General features: G+C 38.3%; 1 protein-coding gene across 5 annotated transcripts in view; it reads left to right on the forward strand.

Moving 5' to 3' along the window:
* Positions 1–16,130, forward strand: part of Hace1 (HECT domain and ankyrin repeat containing E3 ubiquitin protein ligase 1) — a 106,482-nt gene that overhangs the window by 35,743 nt on the left and 54,609 nt on the right. For 2 of the 5 annotated variants that reach the window (XM_057761696.1, XM_057761697.1), the window contains exons 7-10: positions 2,489–2,571; positions 12,812–12,908; positions 13,072–13,173; positions 14,115–14,221. The exons of 1 other annotated variant lie outside the window; for it this stretch is intronic. In XM_057761696.1, coding sequence (XP_057617679.1) covers positions 2,489–2,571; positions 12,812–12,908; positions 13,072–13,173; positions 14,115–14,221 — 389 coding nt within the window. Of the gene's footprint in view, positions 1–1,769; positions 1,832–2,488; positions 2,572–12,811; positions 12,909–13,071; positions 13,174–14,114; positions 14,222–16,130 lie in introns of all 5 variants that reach the window. 2 more of the 5 variants (XM_057761698.1, XM_057761700.1) reach the window with 2 other exon arrangements.

The following is a 16,130-nucleotide window of genomic DNA, read 5'->3' on the forward strand; positions in this document are numbered from 1 at the left end:
TCTAAGGGGAGGGTTTGATAAAGGCATCTCATTGAATTGAGTAGTCAACACTCTTGAAGTTAGTCATTGACTGTGTGTGTGTGTCTGTGTGGTATGTTGTATCATGTGCTGTGGGTGTGCATGTTGAAATCCAAAGAGAAGATTGTGGAGTCCTTTATCTCTAGTCCCCAGTAGATCCTGGGCACTGAGCTCAGGTCGTCAGACTTGAACCTGAGAGCCCCAGTTTCTCAGTTTTCTCTGTGTGGATCAGCAGTTCCCCCTTACATCACCTTGTAATGTCACAGTGCTGTTGTTTACAAACAGATTTGTTAGATAACCTGCCAGTTCTGTTTTTCCTAATCTAGATCATTTTTAATGCCTTTGTGTTCAATTTCTTTTATTTTGATTTCTATATTATCTGCTTTTTTAATTTCTTTTTTTGGGGGGGGTTCTAATTTCTAATTCCTTTGAGGAAGAAGTATTTTAGGAATGAGGAAATATTATATAGATAAGTACATTTTGACCATATATTTGAATAATAACATGAATGACTAGAGATTTATATGCTTGAAATAATTTAAAAACCTTGAAGGCTTTAAAAAATTGCTTAAATTCCAATGTTACATTTATGAAATTTAGTATTAGTCAGATTTCAGGTTCTCGCTGAGATTTTACATACCTTTTACTAGACATTTCACATTGGCATTGCTTTGTTTAGACTGGGTACTTGGTCCTGTTTAGCTCTGGCTATGTGTGATGCACACTGGATGTCTGTGTAGTACCAGGCCCTTCTAGTCTTTGTATCAATTCACCGGTTTTCTCATCTTGTTTTCTGTTTATTTCCTTTTTCTTTCCTGTCGATGTCCCAAACATCATTTTTCTAAACGTTAGTTGGATTGTTATTTCTTCTGTAAAATTGTACATTTTCTTATTTTCTAAATATTTTCCCCCCAGGTTCCTACCCTTGTTCTATGGTTAAAATACCCTTTTCTTCCTTTTTAGTTTATCTTCTCTTCCCCTCTTCTTTTCCCTCTCTCCTTCCATCCATCCTGTTCTTTCAGACAGGGTTTTGCTGTATAGTTCAGGCTAACCTCCAACTTGCTTTGTAGCCCAGGCCAGCCCCACCTTGGGATACTCCTGTTAGCCTCTTGAGAGTTGAGGTTATAGACATGTACCACTCTGCCCAGTTAACTTTTTAAATTCTTTTTTGTGGTTCCTTTTTTGTGGTTGTCTATATTTTTTTCTGAGTTTTGCTTTGATTTGCCTTTTATCCCCAGGTTAGATCTTTGCTTTAACTGTATTTTAAATATTGTCTGTCCATTCATATTTAATGGTCAGACACTAAGAGACATTGTATGAGGAATGAATTTATTAGTGCCTGGTTTAGCTGTATACCAAGGTGTCTAGTGACACTATCCATATTTTGGACTCTTTTTTTTTTTTTTTTTTTTTTGGTGAGTGCTGTCTAGCACATGATGGAATGTTTTTCTATGTTCCTGATTGCTCACTAGCTAACCAGTAGCATCCTCTCTTCCTAATCGTGAAAATCAAAGTATTTCCTGGCATTGTGAAATGCTCTCAGAGGAGGACTGACTGACTTGCTCAGTGTGCTCTTGTCCTCTTCTTCTTTCTCTTGTGTAGGTGTACACTGTGATTTTGTTATTGACATAGTACTAGGGTTTAGAGCACCAACATGTGTGGTCAGTTTAGAAGTAATACTGAAAATTTTTAATTCCAAAGCTGTTTTCTTTTTAATGTTTTTATATGCTTTCTTCATTTTGTTTTTCTAGGAGAAACTCAAATGAGGACCATAGGAATAAAACTAGAAAACATTATTTTTGAGGTTTTTCAGGTGGGCTTTGTTCTGTCCTGAATCTCAGATGTGTATTTTTATGATTTTATGTGAACTCACTTTCTCTTGGTAGAAGTCAGATGACTATATGGGAGAGGGTACATATGATTGAGTTTCAGAGAATTTGAGCCAGCGTGGACTTTTGTTGATTGGAAAAGGGCTTCTTAGCTTTTAACATGTTGTACAACAGTTATACTCTGGCTTTGGGAGAATTACAGCACTGTGTGCATTTCCCCGCAAGAAGTAAAATGTTTAGTTTTAAAATTTAGATATTTAAAGGTGTCTTGTTTGCTAGCCTTATATATCGTTTTGCAACCTTAAATAATTACAAATAAAAATTCATTTCCTTGGTTTCACTAGTCACATTTTGAGTCACATGAGTAGTCATGTGACTGTTGACTGTCCTCTGATCGAGGGCCCCCAGGCAGGCACACTTTGTGTCACATCGACAGTTCCACGTAGACTGTGGAGTACCTGAGTGTCATTGAGCTTTTTATAGTTGGACTTATTCACCATCCTACATCATGAGTTTGTACACTCATTTTCTTTTTAAAGCTTCAAACTGTGGGAAAAATTCTCCTTATGTGGATTAAAGTTCTAATAATTGTGTCTTTTGTTTGACTTCTGTGGCTTTACTTTTAACCTTTTTCCTCCCAGACAGTGCAGTGCTTGCTAGACAGTGGTGCTGATATTAACAGGCCGAATGTATCAGGAGCCACTCCATTGTACTTTGCTTGCAGGTACGATATTTTGTATTTTCAGACATGCTTCCCTTAATGAATGTTGTGTTTCAACTATATTTTCACACATAAATATTTGTGTATGTTTTCTCAAACTCTTGTTTTCCTACAAATGCTTTGCTTTTATTTAGTATGATAAATATTCTGTTACTTAATTGCAGGAGAGAAAGCATTTTCTATTTATATCATTATTGCTATTTTGAGTTACAATCTTACTCTGTAGGACAGGGTTTAGAACTCACAATGTAGCTGATGGCTGGCCTCCAACTTTAGGTTCTCTTCCCCCAGCTTCTGTAATGCTGAGATTATAAATTTGAGCCATTTTGATCAGCATTTCAATTAATTGCCAGTGCTTTTATTTTATCATTGGGGCTGTTTTATTTACTTGAATACTTCAGTTTTAGGACACAGCAGTAATCCAGTGAATTCCATATCTTATTAAGTACCTAGGTCTGTTCCTTTGGGAAAAACTGTTGAATATGATTGGTATATGTTATGTATTCTGTTTTTTTTTGCTACTGTCTTGGTTATTTTTCTTGACTTGGTCATTTGTTTCTTAACTTCTTAAAGGACTTTTAGAGAACTTGCCTAGCATGCACAAGGCTGTTCTTTCATCCCAAGCATCAGGGCAATGAAAAAGCCGACCAAAACATCAACAACACACAACAAATGCTGAGGAGTAATATAGTAATTATATACACACACTTGTTCCATATACATATCCCTATATATATATATTTGTAATCTGTCACACAAAGGTAGTTTGCAGTTAGTAACAGTGCAGAAAGCTACTGTAATGGTTCTTTTTGCTCTGTAGTCCTATGGTTGTCCCTTGGTATCCTTGGGGATTGGTTCTAGATCAACCTTCTCCCTGATAGATAGCCAAATATAATATAAATTCCCTGATATAAAATCCCAAAGTATTTATATGTAATCATCCTGCAGTTTATCTCTGTATTACTTACATCTACTATAAACACTGTGCAGATAGTTGTGCCGTATTGTTTGAGTAGTGATAAGCAATGAAGTGTGTACATATTCAGTACAGAGATAAAGTACGTGCATATTTAGTACAGGTACAACAGTTGTATTTTCAGTCTGTGTTTTCAGTCTGTCAATATGGAACCCATAGGTGTGGATGGCTGATTATAGTTAATTGTAATAATCATTCATTTTAGATTTTTATAGTGACTCTAAAAATTTCGTATCCTATTTTTTTATATCATTTAAAAATTATTTTTATTTTGTGTGTATGGATGTTTTGCCTGCATGTACACAACATGCATGCCTGTTGTCTGTGTAGCCTAGAAAAGGGTGTCTGATCTCCTTGAACTGGAGTCACAGATGGTTGCTAGCTGCTACAGGGATGCTGTGAATTGAACCTGCATCCTTTGCAAGAGCAGCAAGCATGCTTATGTGCTGAACCATCTCTTTATCACCATTTTACTACAAGTTTATTTTTAACAGAAAGATGTGCCTTTTCTTGTTTCAATTGGTGTCTCTGATATTATCTTGATCAGACTGATACAGATCATCTATTAATTTTGATTTTATCAATTTTAATTATGTATGTGTCCGTTGTGGGTTCTTACACGTATTATAGGTGCCTGTGGAGGCCAGAAGAGGGTTTCAGATAGAAACTGAAACTGGAGCTTGAGCTAGAGGCGATTGTCACTGGCCTGCTCTCCTGGAAACTGCACTCAGGTCCTCTGCAGGAGCAGTGCATACTTGTGACTGCTGAGCTTTCTCTTCATCCCTCTTTATTTGGGGCAGTTTACAAAGCACTGTAGTGATATGTATTTTTTTAAATTGTAGTCATATTATTTCTCTCCTTCCCGTCCTTCACTCCACTCTCTCCCATGCAACCCTACTTGTCCTCTCTTAAAATTAATGGCTTATTTTTTGATTGTTGTTATACACACACACACACAAACACACACACACAAACACTCTCTCTCTCTCCCCTAAGTATGTAAGAATGACCTGTATGTGTATGATTTTTTTATTTAAATTATGTGAATTGTAAAACTTAGTGAAGCTGTTATATTCAGGGGGCTTCTACATACAAGAGCTTTTTGGGTTTTGTTTTCTAGTTCACATCTGAGTTCACTAGTCTCTTGTTCTTATGATTTGATTGATTGACTGATAGCTAATTCCATGATGATATGAATTTATGAAAGATACTAGCTTGAGTTTCTGGTATAATGTTATGCCATATATATATATATCTTATATAATATATAAATTAAAAATTTTGAACATTTTGTTTATTATTTTTATGTGTATGGGTGTTTTGACTGTATGCATGTCTGATTGTATACCATGTACATGCAGTGTCCTTAGAGGCCAGAAGAGTGTGTTAGATCCTCTGGAACTGGAGTTACAGACTGTTGTGACACATCGTTGTAGATGCTGGAAATTGAACCTGGTTCCTCAGGAAGAGCAGCCAGTGCTTTTAACTGCTGAGTCATTTCTCCAGCACATTTACTTAAATATTTTCCCCTATTTTATCTTGGATGCTTATTTTTTGACTAGACATTCCTTTGAAGCTCCCAATTTAATTGTTCACAGGCTAATTACATTATTATAAAATCATCAGATGTCCAGCATATAGCATCTTATTTTTTTCTTCATGTCTTTCTTGTGCCCCTTATTCTCCTACTTATTCAACGCAGAAATCGGGTCATTATTTTTTAGTACTCTCTGACTCTGAACTTGGAACCTATTCTTAAAGCAAGCTCTTTAAAGTCTGCCCTCAAAGCATGCTTTGCATCTCTAGACTCTCTTTAAGCTACTTTCCTGTTGCTACCTCTCTCCTAGAGTACCGAGCAGTCTACCTAGTCTCCTTGACTCCACTTTTACTTCCCTTTAGTAATGTCTTTCTCAGCAGAGCGACCTCTTTGGGGAAAGAAGAGTAAGTTCTTGCCACATTAGAACTTCTCAGTGCTTCTTTGTTGCATTTCAGATAAAACCTGCATTCTTTTGGCCGGTGAGACTTAACTCGGCTCCGCCCACTGTACTTTGGCCATGCTGGTTCTCTTGGAGTTCTCTGAGTGCAAGTGTCCACTGTGTTTTTCTGCATGATATTTTCCTGTTGTCTTTTACTAGCCGTTTTGTATGGCTTCTTCCTTCATGCTACTGCTTTAACTGTTACTTGATTCCCCCTCCAGCCTGCATTTTTGAGTTAGGAGTGTGATCCAAGCTGGGCTCAACCTTGTGATCCTTTTGTCTGCCTCCCTTGTGCTTGCTTAGACTATAGACATGTATTGCCAAATCTGGTATCTTATTGTGTTTTTTGTTGCTGTGATAAAACACTGACCAAAAGCAATTTGGGAAAGAAAGGGTTTATTTGGCTTACATATGCTGGGTCACAAGTACATTGAGGAAAGCCAAAGCAAGAATTGAAGACAGGAATCTGGAGATTGATGCAGAGAATGTGGAAGAGCACCGCTTACTGACTTGTTCTTCATGGCTTACTCAGCCTGCTTTCATATGCCACTTAGGACTGCCACCCCAGGGTGGTACTGCCTACAGTGTACTGTAGTACAGTTCAGCCTCTTGTATCAATTATTATTTTAAGAAGATGCCCTATAGACTTTCCTACAGCATATTTTGATAGAGGCATTTTTCTTGGGGTTCCTCATCTCCAAGAATTCTAATTTGTGTCACGTTGACCAAAAAAAAAAAAAAATAAAATAAAATTTCCAGGATACCTGACTTTAACTTGCTTTTTAGAAGCATAGTTATGGCCGCTTTAAATAGATCTCAATTAATTGTCTGTTACAATTTCATAGTATTGCTTTCATAGCATTTTGTAATTTATGCCTACTTATTTACTGTTTGTAGTCTATCTCAACTTCAGTGAAAGCAAAAAGAGTATTTCTTTTTACCTCTTTCTGTCTGATGCTTGTACAGTATTTTGTGCTTAGATGTTTAGTGGGTGTTTGTGAGTGAATCCCTCTGGTTACATACAAAACGATGAATTTAAGATAGTTAATACAATATTATTATGTGGAACTGGAATATTCATATAGCTAGTCTGAATATAAGAACATTGTTAAAAGATTGCTTTAAAAGTATTTAATCTTTTACTGTATTTATATCAAAGATTATTTTTAAAACTCAGTTGTGTGTGGTACTGGGAATTGAACCCAGGCACCTTTTGCCATGCTAAGCCATTCTTAATTTTTATTTTAAAGACAGGGTGTTGTAATTGAGGCTGGTTTGGAACTCACTGAACATGGCCAGGTCTGACCTGGAACTCATGAGAGTCCTTCCACCTCAGCCAAATGCTCAGCATTATGGGCATGAACCAAGATGGCTATTAAGTTTTCATTTAGCAAGCATTGGATCTCTTTGAAAAAAGATAAGACATGAAATGAAAAAGGAGTTTGTCATTGTAGAGAATGATACACGAGGCACTAAACTGTGTGGTGGCACCTGACTGTGTGTGTGAGCTACTGTCAGAGGAGAATGTTAAGTGTTTAATAAACTCAAATGATTCTCCTTTCTCTGCTTCTCAAAAAGTACTAGGGTTATAGGTCTGCATGCCTGGCTGTTTACATAGGTGCTGGGGATTTGAAATCAGTTCCTCATGCTTGCCCAACATGCACTCCTAACTCACTGAGCCATCTCTGCAACCGTGAAGGTATGCTTTTAATTGTACTGTGGCTTCTACGTTCTCAGGTATTTTCTCTATTTACAGATAACTTTTATTAGGAAAGATAAGGTAAATTGGAGTATATATAGATAAGGTGGTAAGCTGTTGATGGCGTTTTAGAGATCTTTGTGGAGTTACAAAGGTATAAGTTTCAGAGCATAGAGTGTAACTCCTGTCAACAATTCTTTTTAGTTAGAGAACTCAGAATCAGAATAGTATGTAAAATAACCTTTAAATTTAAATCTAAAAACTTATGGAATAGTAAATCTAGTTTCTGTTCATAAGCGTTCCCATTATTATACACTCTGGTGGGCGTTCTTAGACATTAAGATTGAAAGAGCCCAAAGGTAGAAAGCTGAAGGGTTTTGAAAACTACACTGTCATATCCTTGTAAAGAGTATTGTCCCAATCAGTATAAAAATGAGTCTGTCTAGGGAGAGAGTGAGAGTACATTAGTTTTCTTTAACGATGTGGCCCCTGCTTGGTTGACGACTCTGCACTGGACAGCCCCACACCCAGAATAAATGGGTGACCCACGTCAAAGTCAGTGGGTTATTGACAATTAAAAAAGAAAAAGGCAAGAAATTGCAAGGAAAGCTCTGGAAAGATTTAGGAGTAGGATAAGTATGAAATTATCAGAATTAATAAAAAATATTATGTATTTATAAAACTAGCCATAATTTTTATAAAGAATAATTGCCTGTTCAGTAAGCTTCCCTAGTTATTTGGATTAAAAATTCTTTGTGGGCCCAAATAATGCTAAAATATAGTCAACTGTTCAAAATATCAGCTTCTGGGATGGGGGTTGGGTAACTCAAAATACAGTGTAGTTTCCCCACTGAGGATTTTACTCCATTTGTATCTTAGCTATAAGGTATTACATATCATTCTGTGTGTTTCTGTGTATTTTAGAGTATATAATTATAAAACTGGGTGGATGTAGTTTTAAAGTTGACTATTAAAAACAGTTGACAATTAAAAAAAATCTTAGCTGAGCATGATGGTGCTGGTTTTTAGTTTTGGCAATCAGGAGGCAGAGGAAAGCGGAACTTCCAAGGCTATCCTGGTCTACAAAGCATGCTCCAGTCCATGGAGGGCACAGAGTGAGACCCTGTCTCTGTAACTCTTCACAACTCTGTGACTCTGTAGGTTAGTTGTAAAATGCTGCAGTTTTACGTAAGTGGCATTGGGCACTAATTGTGCTCTTCACAGTTTGTATGCTGTAAACAACTGCGTCTTGTTTTTAATCTAGTTTTGAAATGGACTGTCCCTCCATTGGAGGTGTGAGCTTCAGGTAGTTTCAGAGAGCCAGCTTTCTCGAAATGTTGTGCTGGCATTTTGTTTTCTTTGTGTTAAATATTATTTTTTTTAAAAAAAATTTATTTTCATAATTTTCTTTACAAAAAGATGTAAAAAGACTTCCCACAGGGTAGGGAATCCTGATTGCTCTTCAGGCTGACAAGGGAGGGGGACTTGATTGGGGGAGGGGGAGGGAAATGGGAGGCGGTGGTGGGGAGGAGGCAGAAATCTTTAATAAATAAATAAATAAAAAAGAAGTTAGAACTAATAGGCCAAGCAGTATTAAAAAAAAGTGTATTTTGCCGGCATGTGTGTCTTTATATCGTGTGAGTGCCTGGCACTCACATGGGTCAGAAGAGGGCATTAGATTCTCTGGAACTCGAGAAACAGATGGCTGTGTACTACCCTGTGGGTCTTGGGAACCAAACCTTGGTCTTTTACAAGAGTAGCAAATACTCTTAACTGCTGAGCCATCTCTGCAGCCCCAGGACTTATTATACTTTTTTTTTTTAATTATTTATTTATTATGTATACAACATTCTGCCTCCATGTATGTCCACACGCCAGAGGTGGGCACCAGATCTCATACAGATGGTTGTGAGCCACCATGTGGTTGCTGGGACTTGAACTCAGGACCTCTGGAAGAGCAGCCAGTGCTCTTAACCACTGAGCCATCTCTCCAGCCCCCCTTTTTTTATGTGTGTGTGTGTGTGTGTGTGTGTGTCTGTCTCTGTCTCTGTCTCTCTGTGTGTGTGTGTGTGTGTGTGTGTGTGTGTATAGCATCTGAGTGCTAGTACCCACAGGTGCCATAGGCATTGGATAACCCTAGTGTTGGAGTTCCAGGCATTGTGAACCATCTGACATGGGTGTGCTGGGAGTTGAGCTCAAGATACTCTTAACCACTAAACTGTCTCTCCAGCCCTCATGCTAATAATTGGTTTTGCTGTATGCGACAAATAATGTTTATGTGGAGGCTTTATGAAACAAACAGATGGATGTATCTACTATTTAACTGTTGGTCTTGAGCAATTGCATTTGCTCTTGAAACAGTGGGTGAACCTTTTCAAAAGATACTTTAGACAGATTAGATTAAGCACAGTTGATTTGCACAGAGAGCAAGCACTTCATACACTGGATAGTACTCAAACCAGAAATGGTTCAGAGAGCTCTGTGCTAGCAGTGTCTGAACAGTGAGCTCTTAGGCTAAATGTGAATGATGGCCTGAGTGGTGGCAGCAGTGCTTCGGGCTTATTTGAGCATGATTTGATGGATTGGCTGCCTATGATTGGCTGAATCTTAATCTGTGAACATAGGAGTAAAACCCTCATTTTGTCCCACTCACCATACGGATGAGGAGTTTCCTTCTTACCAGGGAGCCAGCATTTGCTTATGCAGTGGCCATCAGTTGAACGTCTTCTAAGTCAGTTTTTACACCATCTACTGAGGAACAGTGCCTGTTCCTACAAGTTGTGGGCTCAGTTCTAGTTGAATCTCTGCACTTTAGGTACTTGGAGCAAGTCTCATCCTCTGCAGTTTCTGAACGACTGCCAGCTGGGCTTCCTTGGACTCCCTCCTTGGGTCTAATTTCCTAGAGTGGCTCATAGAACTCAGGGAAATACTGTGCCACCGTTATTAGATTAGGAAGGGTATTTAAGGGTTACAAGTAAGCACCAGACACAGAGACCTGTTGGGCAAGGTCTAAAAGGCTCTCAAATGTAGGCGCTTTTTGTCTTGAAGAATTGAGATGCATTGTCCTGGGGAGCTGGGATGTCTTGGTCACAGTACGTGAACGCTGGCTCTTCTCAGCTAATCGGAAGTTCTCCAAGACCCAGTTTTGTTTTTTAACTTCATTTTGTTGGCATGATTGAAACATGGACAATTGTTTAGAATTGTTATTGGACCAAAAGGGGTATGACTTAATAGGACGGAGTGTCAAACCCAGCAGGGTGTTTCTGTTCAGAGTCTTCATGGCCTTTTGGGCAGCATTCCTTTCTCTTAGGTAACAGGCAGGGCACCTTCTGAAAAGGTGATCCTCTCTCGGATCCTTACACAGGTAGAGCAAAAACATGTTAGAGAAGTTTCTGTGAGTCACTTAGGGAAGTTTGCTTGAGTGAAACAAGGGATATTGAGAAGGGGCAGGAAAGTACTAGAGAGGTTTTGGTCTCAACATTCTAACAAAGATTGCCTCTGAGTTGATTGTTCCAAAGCTACTTCAAGAATCAAGGCCAGAAAACTTAGTACAATAACCTTACTTTTCTACTTATTTAAGATATAACAAGGAGTTATGTAAGAACTAGGAAGCGTGGATGAGCACACACACACACACACACACACACACACACACACACCCTGTCATGTCTGAGTATTTGTTATGAGCAACGCACTCTTATTTGCTTATTTATTGTTAGGTTGCAGTTCGTTGCCGAGGAGCTCAAGTACAGGGACAGCTTTTAGGGTAATGCAGTCACAGTTACATCCTTGGAGACCGAGGACTAGATAATATTGATCACCTGAGGTATTCTAGGAAGTTGTGTTAGGTTTCTACTTGTTATTCCCTATCATTCATTCTTTAGTGCTTATTTATCGAGAGTATGAAATACTAAGTTAAAGCTTACAGTATAATTTATAGAATGTGATGTGTACATGTTATAAGCTGACTACCATCTTGGTACTATTGAACAAGCCTACTATTTAGTTATTGACGGTTCAGGGGCTGGAGAGATGGCACAGCAATTAAGAGCAATTAAGTTCTTGCAGAGGACCAATGTTCCTTTCTTAGCACTCAACCTGGGGACAAATAGCCATCTGTAGCTCCAGTTCCAAGGATCTGACTTCCTCTTGACCTCTGAGGGCACAAGACATATACATAGGGCAAATATATCCATGCAGGGGAAACATATATATAAAATAAATAAATGTAAAAAAATTAAAATTTGTCAGTTGGAAAGATTGAACACGTGGACATTAAGCACTTGTGAGAGTTCTTGAAATTGGATAGTTTGTTTTTATAAACTCAGATTATTCTGCAGGTGCCACTCCCCTCTGACATGTATTGAGTTTACCTTGGTTACTCCTTAGTTTCTACAGGTACCGCTCCCCTCTGACATGTATTGAGTTTACCTTGGTTACTCCTTAGTTTCTGCAGGTACCGCTCTCTTCTGACATGTATTGAGTTTACCTTGGTTACTCCTTAGTTTCTGCAGGTACCGCTCCCCTCTGACATGTATTGAGTTTACCTTGGTTACTCCTTAGTTTCTGCAGGTACCGCTCTCTTCTGACATGTATTGAGTTTACCTTGGTTACTCTTTAGTTTCTGCAGGTACCGCTCTCTTCTGACATGTATTGAGTTTACCTTGGTTACTCTTTAGTTTTATTTTTGGGCATGACAAGGAGCAGCCTAGCATAGGACAGTGAATTAACCACTGTTATAATAGCTGTCTGATATTTTGGCTGGCACCACCAGATTAATAACCCTGGTGCCTGATGAAGAAAGACTTCTGAGCCTTTTGCTTGAGGCTTGTTATATCACAGCTGGGAAACTGAGACAGAATTGCCCTGAGTTTGGGGCCAGCCTGGACTACAGAGTGAGAGACTACTCTTGTTAAACATCAATAATAAGGCTAATTACTGTTGTTTTGAAAAAACTGATCTACTGTTGTTGTTGTTTTTTTTCTGGTATAATGTGGATACTATTATTTAAAAACTATTTTTTTTATGTATGTTGGTGTTTTGCCTGAATGTATGGCTATACCAGTTATGGTTCCCTCCTGAGGAAGAGGCCTGGTCAGTCATCCTCATCAACTTAGACCATGAGACTCAATATGGAAAAGTTCAATGGAACCGCCATATGTGGACTGACAATGCATGCTTTAGCATTGCCAGGGCATAAATTTCAATTTTCAGATTTTTCCTCTGGAAGAGTAGCTTCCTGCTGAGCCATCTCTCCAGCTCCCTAGATATTATTCTTATGTTAGTTCTGGTCAATTGGTGCACATATCAAGGAAGGTAGTTACTATTGCCATAAGTTATCAACAGAATGATTGGCACTAGATTTGTAGCAGGACAGTATGAATGTTTAATTCAAATTGGTTATAAATTATTTTTTTATACTGTACCATTCATTTGAAATGAGCTTGTTTTAGATTTGTTCCCATTTCTGTAAAATCTGTGTAGTCTTTATTGCTGTGAAGTGATGTGCCTCTAGAGGATACTAGGATCTAATTTATGGAGAAAAGTTAGATTAAAAACTTAGATTTTTAATTTGGTTCTATTTCTATACAGTCATGGTCAGAGAGATACTGCACAGATTCTTCTATTACGAGGAGCAAAATATTTACCAGATAAAAATGGAGTAACCCCTCTAGATTTATGTGTACAGGTATGTTTTTAATATATTATCCTGAGACCATTTATCATAGAAATTATAAATTATTAAATTATGTTTTTCATAAATGAGAGTACAAATGTTTAGCCTGCAAAAACTATGATATTTAAAAGTCTCTTTGTTTTTAAACCCGAATAATCATTAATCTTGTTTTCAGGGTGGATATGGAGAGACTTGTGAAGTATTAATTCAGTATCACCCGAGGCTTTTCCAGACTATTGTTCAAATGACACAGAATGAAGACCTTCGGGAAAACATGGTAGCATAAGCTTGCTAATAGGTTGTAAATGAATAATAATAATTCTGTTGTCATGATTGTTTTAGTAAATTGAGTTTGTTGTACATTATGAAGCTATGAATTATAGTTAGCCCTTGGTATATGGGGATTCTGCAGCCCCAAATCAACCAATTGTTGATTAAAAATACTATAATTGAACATGGACACACCTTTTGTCATTATTCCCTAAAAAATATAGTATAACTATTTACATAGCACTTATATTTTATTAGGCAGGATAAGTTATGTGAAGCTGATTTTAAGTTTATAAGAGAATATGCATTGAATACATTCACTTGCTCTGTCTTCTTACATAGAGTCCTTGAGCATCTACAGGTTTTGGGTACTTAGGGACAAATTGGAATTGGTCACCAGGAATATTGAAGTGTAACTGTATATAGTAATGGATCTTGTCTGATATTTGGCCCTCTGAATCATCTGGCTGGCTGTTTGGTTTCTTGCTCATGGAGAGAGGAAAGAAATGTAGTGTCTGGTGACCACTGTTCACTGAGCTCCTTTTCCTGTTGTTTTGTGGTCCCAGGGCGGGAACCCAGGGCTCACCTGCATTGTCCTGCTGAGCTACATCCCCAGCCCCAAGCTCAGTATTTTCAGTAGGAATAGTCTTAGAAAAGTTGCAGAGTTGGAAACCTTCATAAACATTAGAAGTTTAGAATTAAATTTCCACACACATACTTGATTTCCTATGTGTATGTATCTCTTTAACTGGATAATTTTGAAGATATTGTCATCTTTTTCTATATTGACTCTTAAGTTTATGTAAAGCAAAATAACTGTAAAGTTCTTGACTTTAGTTAGCTGGCTTCAAGGCATTTATAAAACTAATATGTGTGTACATTTTGATAGAATTTAATGGATCACTTACTGTGTAATCACTTTTTTTTTTTAAATTGATATAAAACCAGTTACGGCAAGTTCTGGAGCATTTGTCTCAGCAGAGTGAAAGCCAGTACCTAAAGATTCTGACAAGCCTTGCTGAAGTGGCTACAACAAATGGTCATAAACTGCTTAGGTGAGCATTTCTGTAAATCAGTACGTAGTAGTGTCTGTCTGTTTCATCTCCTGAATAATTAGATACTGTCTGTCATTGGTGAGGTGTTAAAAATTTTTACTGACTTACTGTATTAGTTTACTTTTCTAAACTATGATAAAATTCATGTCTTTGGCAACTCAGAGAAGGACTTATTTAGCTTAAGGTTACAGAGTTCATCATGGCAGGAAAGCATGGCAGCCAGCAGCAGATGAGGGCTCACCTCTTGACTGGAAAGCAGGAAGCAGAGGGCAGGCTCTAAATGGTGCACACTCTTAGACTCTCAGAGCCCCCTCCAGGGCAGTAACATAATCTCCTCCAACAAGACCACACCTCCTGAGCTTCCCCGAGTGCCTCCAGTGTCAGACCAAGCATTCCAGCACTGAGACTAGGGGGCACCTCTTTCATACCACATACACTGACTGGTTTTTGTTTTGTTTAAAAAGGCTGCCTAACTGCTCAGCCCTTAGTAGTCAAGAGACTTTTTAAAGAAACCCAGAGCACGTTAATGTGAATTTTGGCATATGTGTATGGAATTTAATCCATATTTTGGGTGTGGTCATACTTCCTCTTGGTCCAGGCAGTTGGGAGCTGGAAATTGGAGGACCAGGAATTCAAGATAATCCTCAGCTACATAGTTTGTGACCAGTTTGGGCTACATGAGAAAATAGTTCAGGAAAGTGAATCTCTGACTTATAAAATTGGGTACATCCACTGTTTAACCTTTCAGTATTCCTTCATGATTCATTATCAAGTTTTTTTTTTTTTCCCCTGTGCTTTCCTTCTCTCTAGTTCAGGTCTTTATTCTTCTTAGAAGATAATATGGTTTTAATAACTCATTGCTTGTTGGGAGCTACTGAGTACCACTCTCTCAGGTTTCAGAATTGGACTTCTACAACAAGCAAAAACTGACTTGGGAACAGGGTCTCAGGGGTAGAACAAACTGACTGACTTAGGCACGTTTTGCCTGCAAGTTTCTAGGGGGAAGATAAAAGAAGGGAAAGGAAGAAGCATAAGGGTAAGGGCAAAACATCATAAGGCAGAAGGGCAAGGCATCAGGCATAAGGGTAAAAAGGGCAAAGCATAAGGTTAAGGGATAGGGCAATCATAAGGGCAAGGGATAAGGGCTTAAAAGAGGGCATAAGGACATCAGGCATAAAGGGGTAAAAAAGGTAAGAGGTGATCTCCATAAAACTTTCAGTTTATATAGGCATACAGACAAGTTAGCAATCCCACAGGTGGTAACAATAGTATCAAGCATGCATTTTCACAGAGTCACAAGAAACCGGTGAATGTGGCAAGTAGGCACCTTATGTCTCAGAGGGGGCGTGGCTATGAATTTCCCCTCGGTTGGGAACATATTGTTGGTAGCTATACTAACCTGTGGGCTTGATTTGCTTTATCATCTAGCTGGTTGAGATAAAAGGCATCTCTTCTAGGGACCCTACTTTTAACTCCAGCAGGGTGCCCAGGTGAGAATTTTTCTCTCTGAAGCTAGTTTTAGCTACTCAGGCCTTTTCCCTGTATAAACAGTTAATTTCCTGGGCTATGATCTTATGTTAGTTGAAACCAAGTTGAAAGGTAAATACAGAATTATTAGTAGCCTGTTAAGTCAGAGCAGAAGACCAGTACATTATACCTTCCCAGTCTGCTGTTAGAGCACACATGTTACCTCCTGTATGAGACTCCTTTCTTTCAGTGACTTCTGTCACTAAAGAAAGTTTGTGAGGGACTATTTTTATGTAGATTTTGGCTATGAGAATGAGGACATGACTGAATCCTTTCACACCATGACTTCATGGTGTGGGGGGAGGTATCCAGTTGCCCTACAGGAAAAGTCGATTTATACACTGTTGGGGTATTATAGAAGGGAGAAATGCTATGATTTCAC

This window comes from Chionomys nivalis, chromosome 2 (genome assembly GCF_950005125.1).
Source record: "Chionomys nivalis chromosome 2, mChiNiv1.1, whole genome shotgun sequence".
In the NCBI taxonomy this organism is placed as follows: Eukaryota; Metazoa; Chordata; class Mammalia; order Rodentia; family Cricetidae; genus Chionomys; species Chionomys nivalis.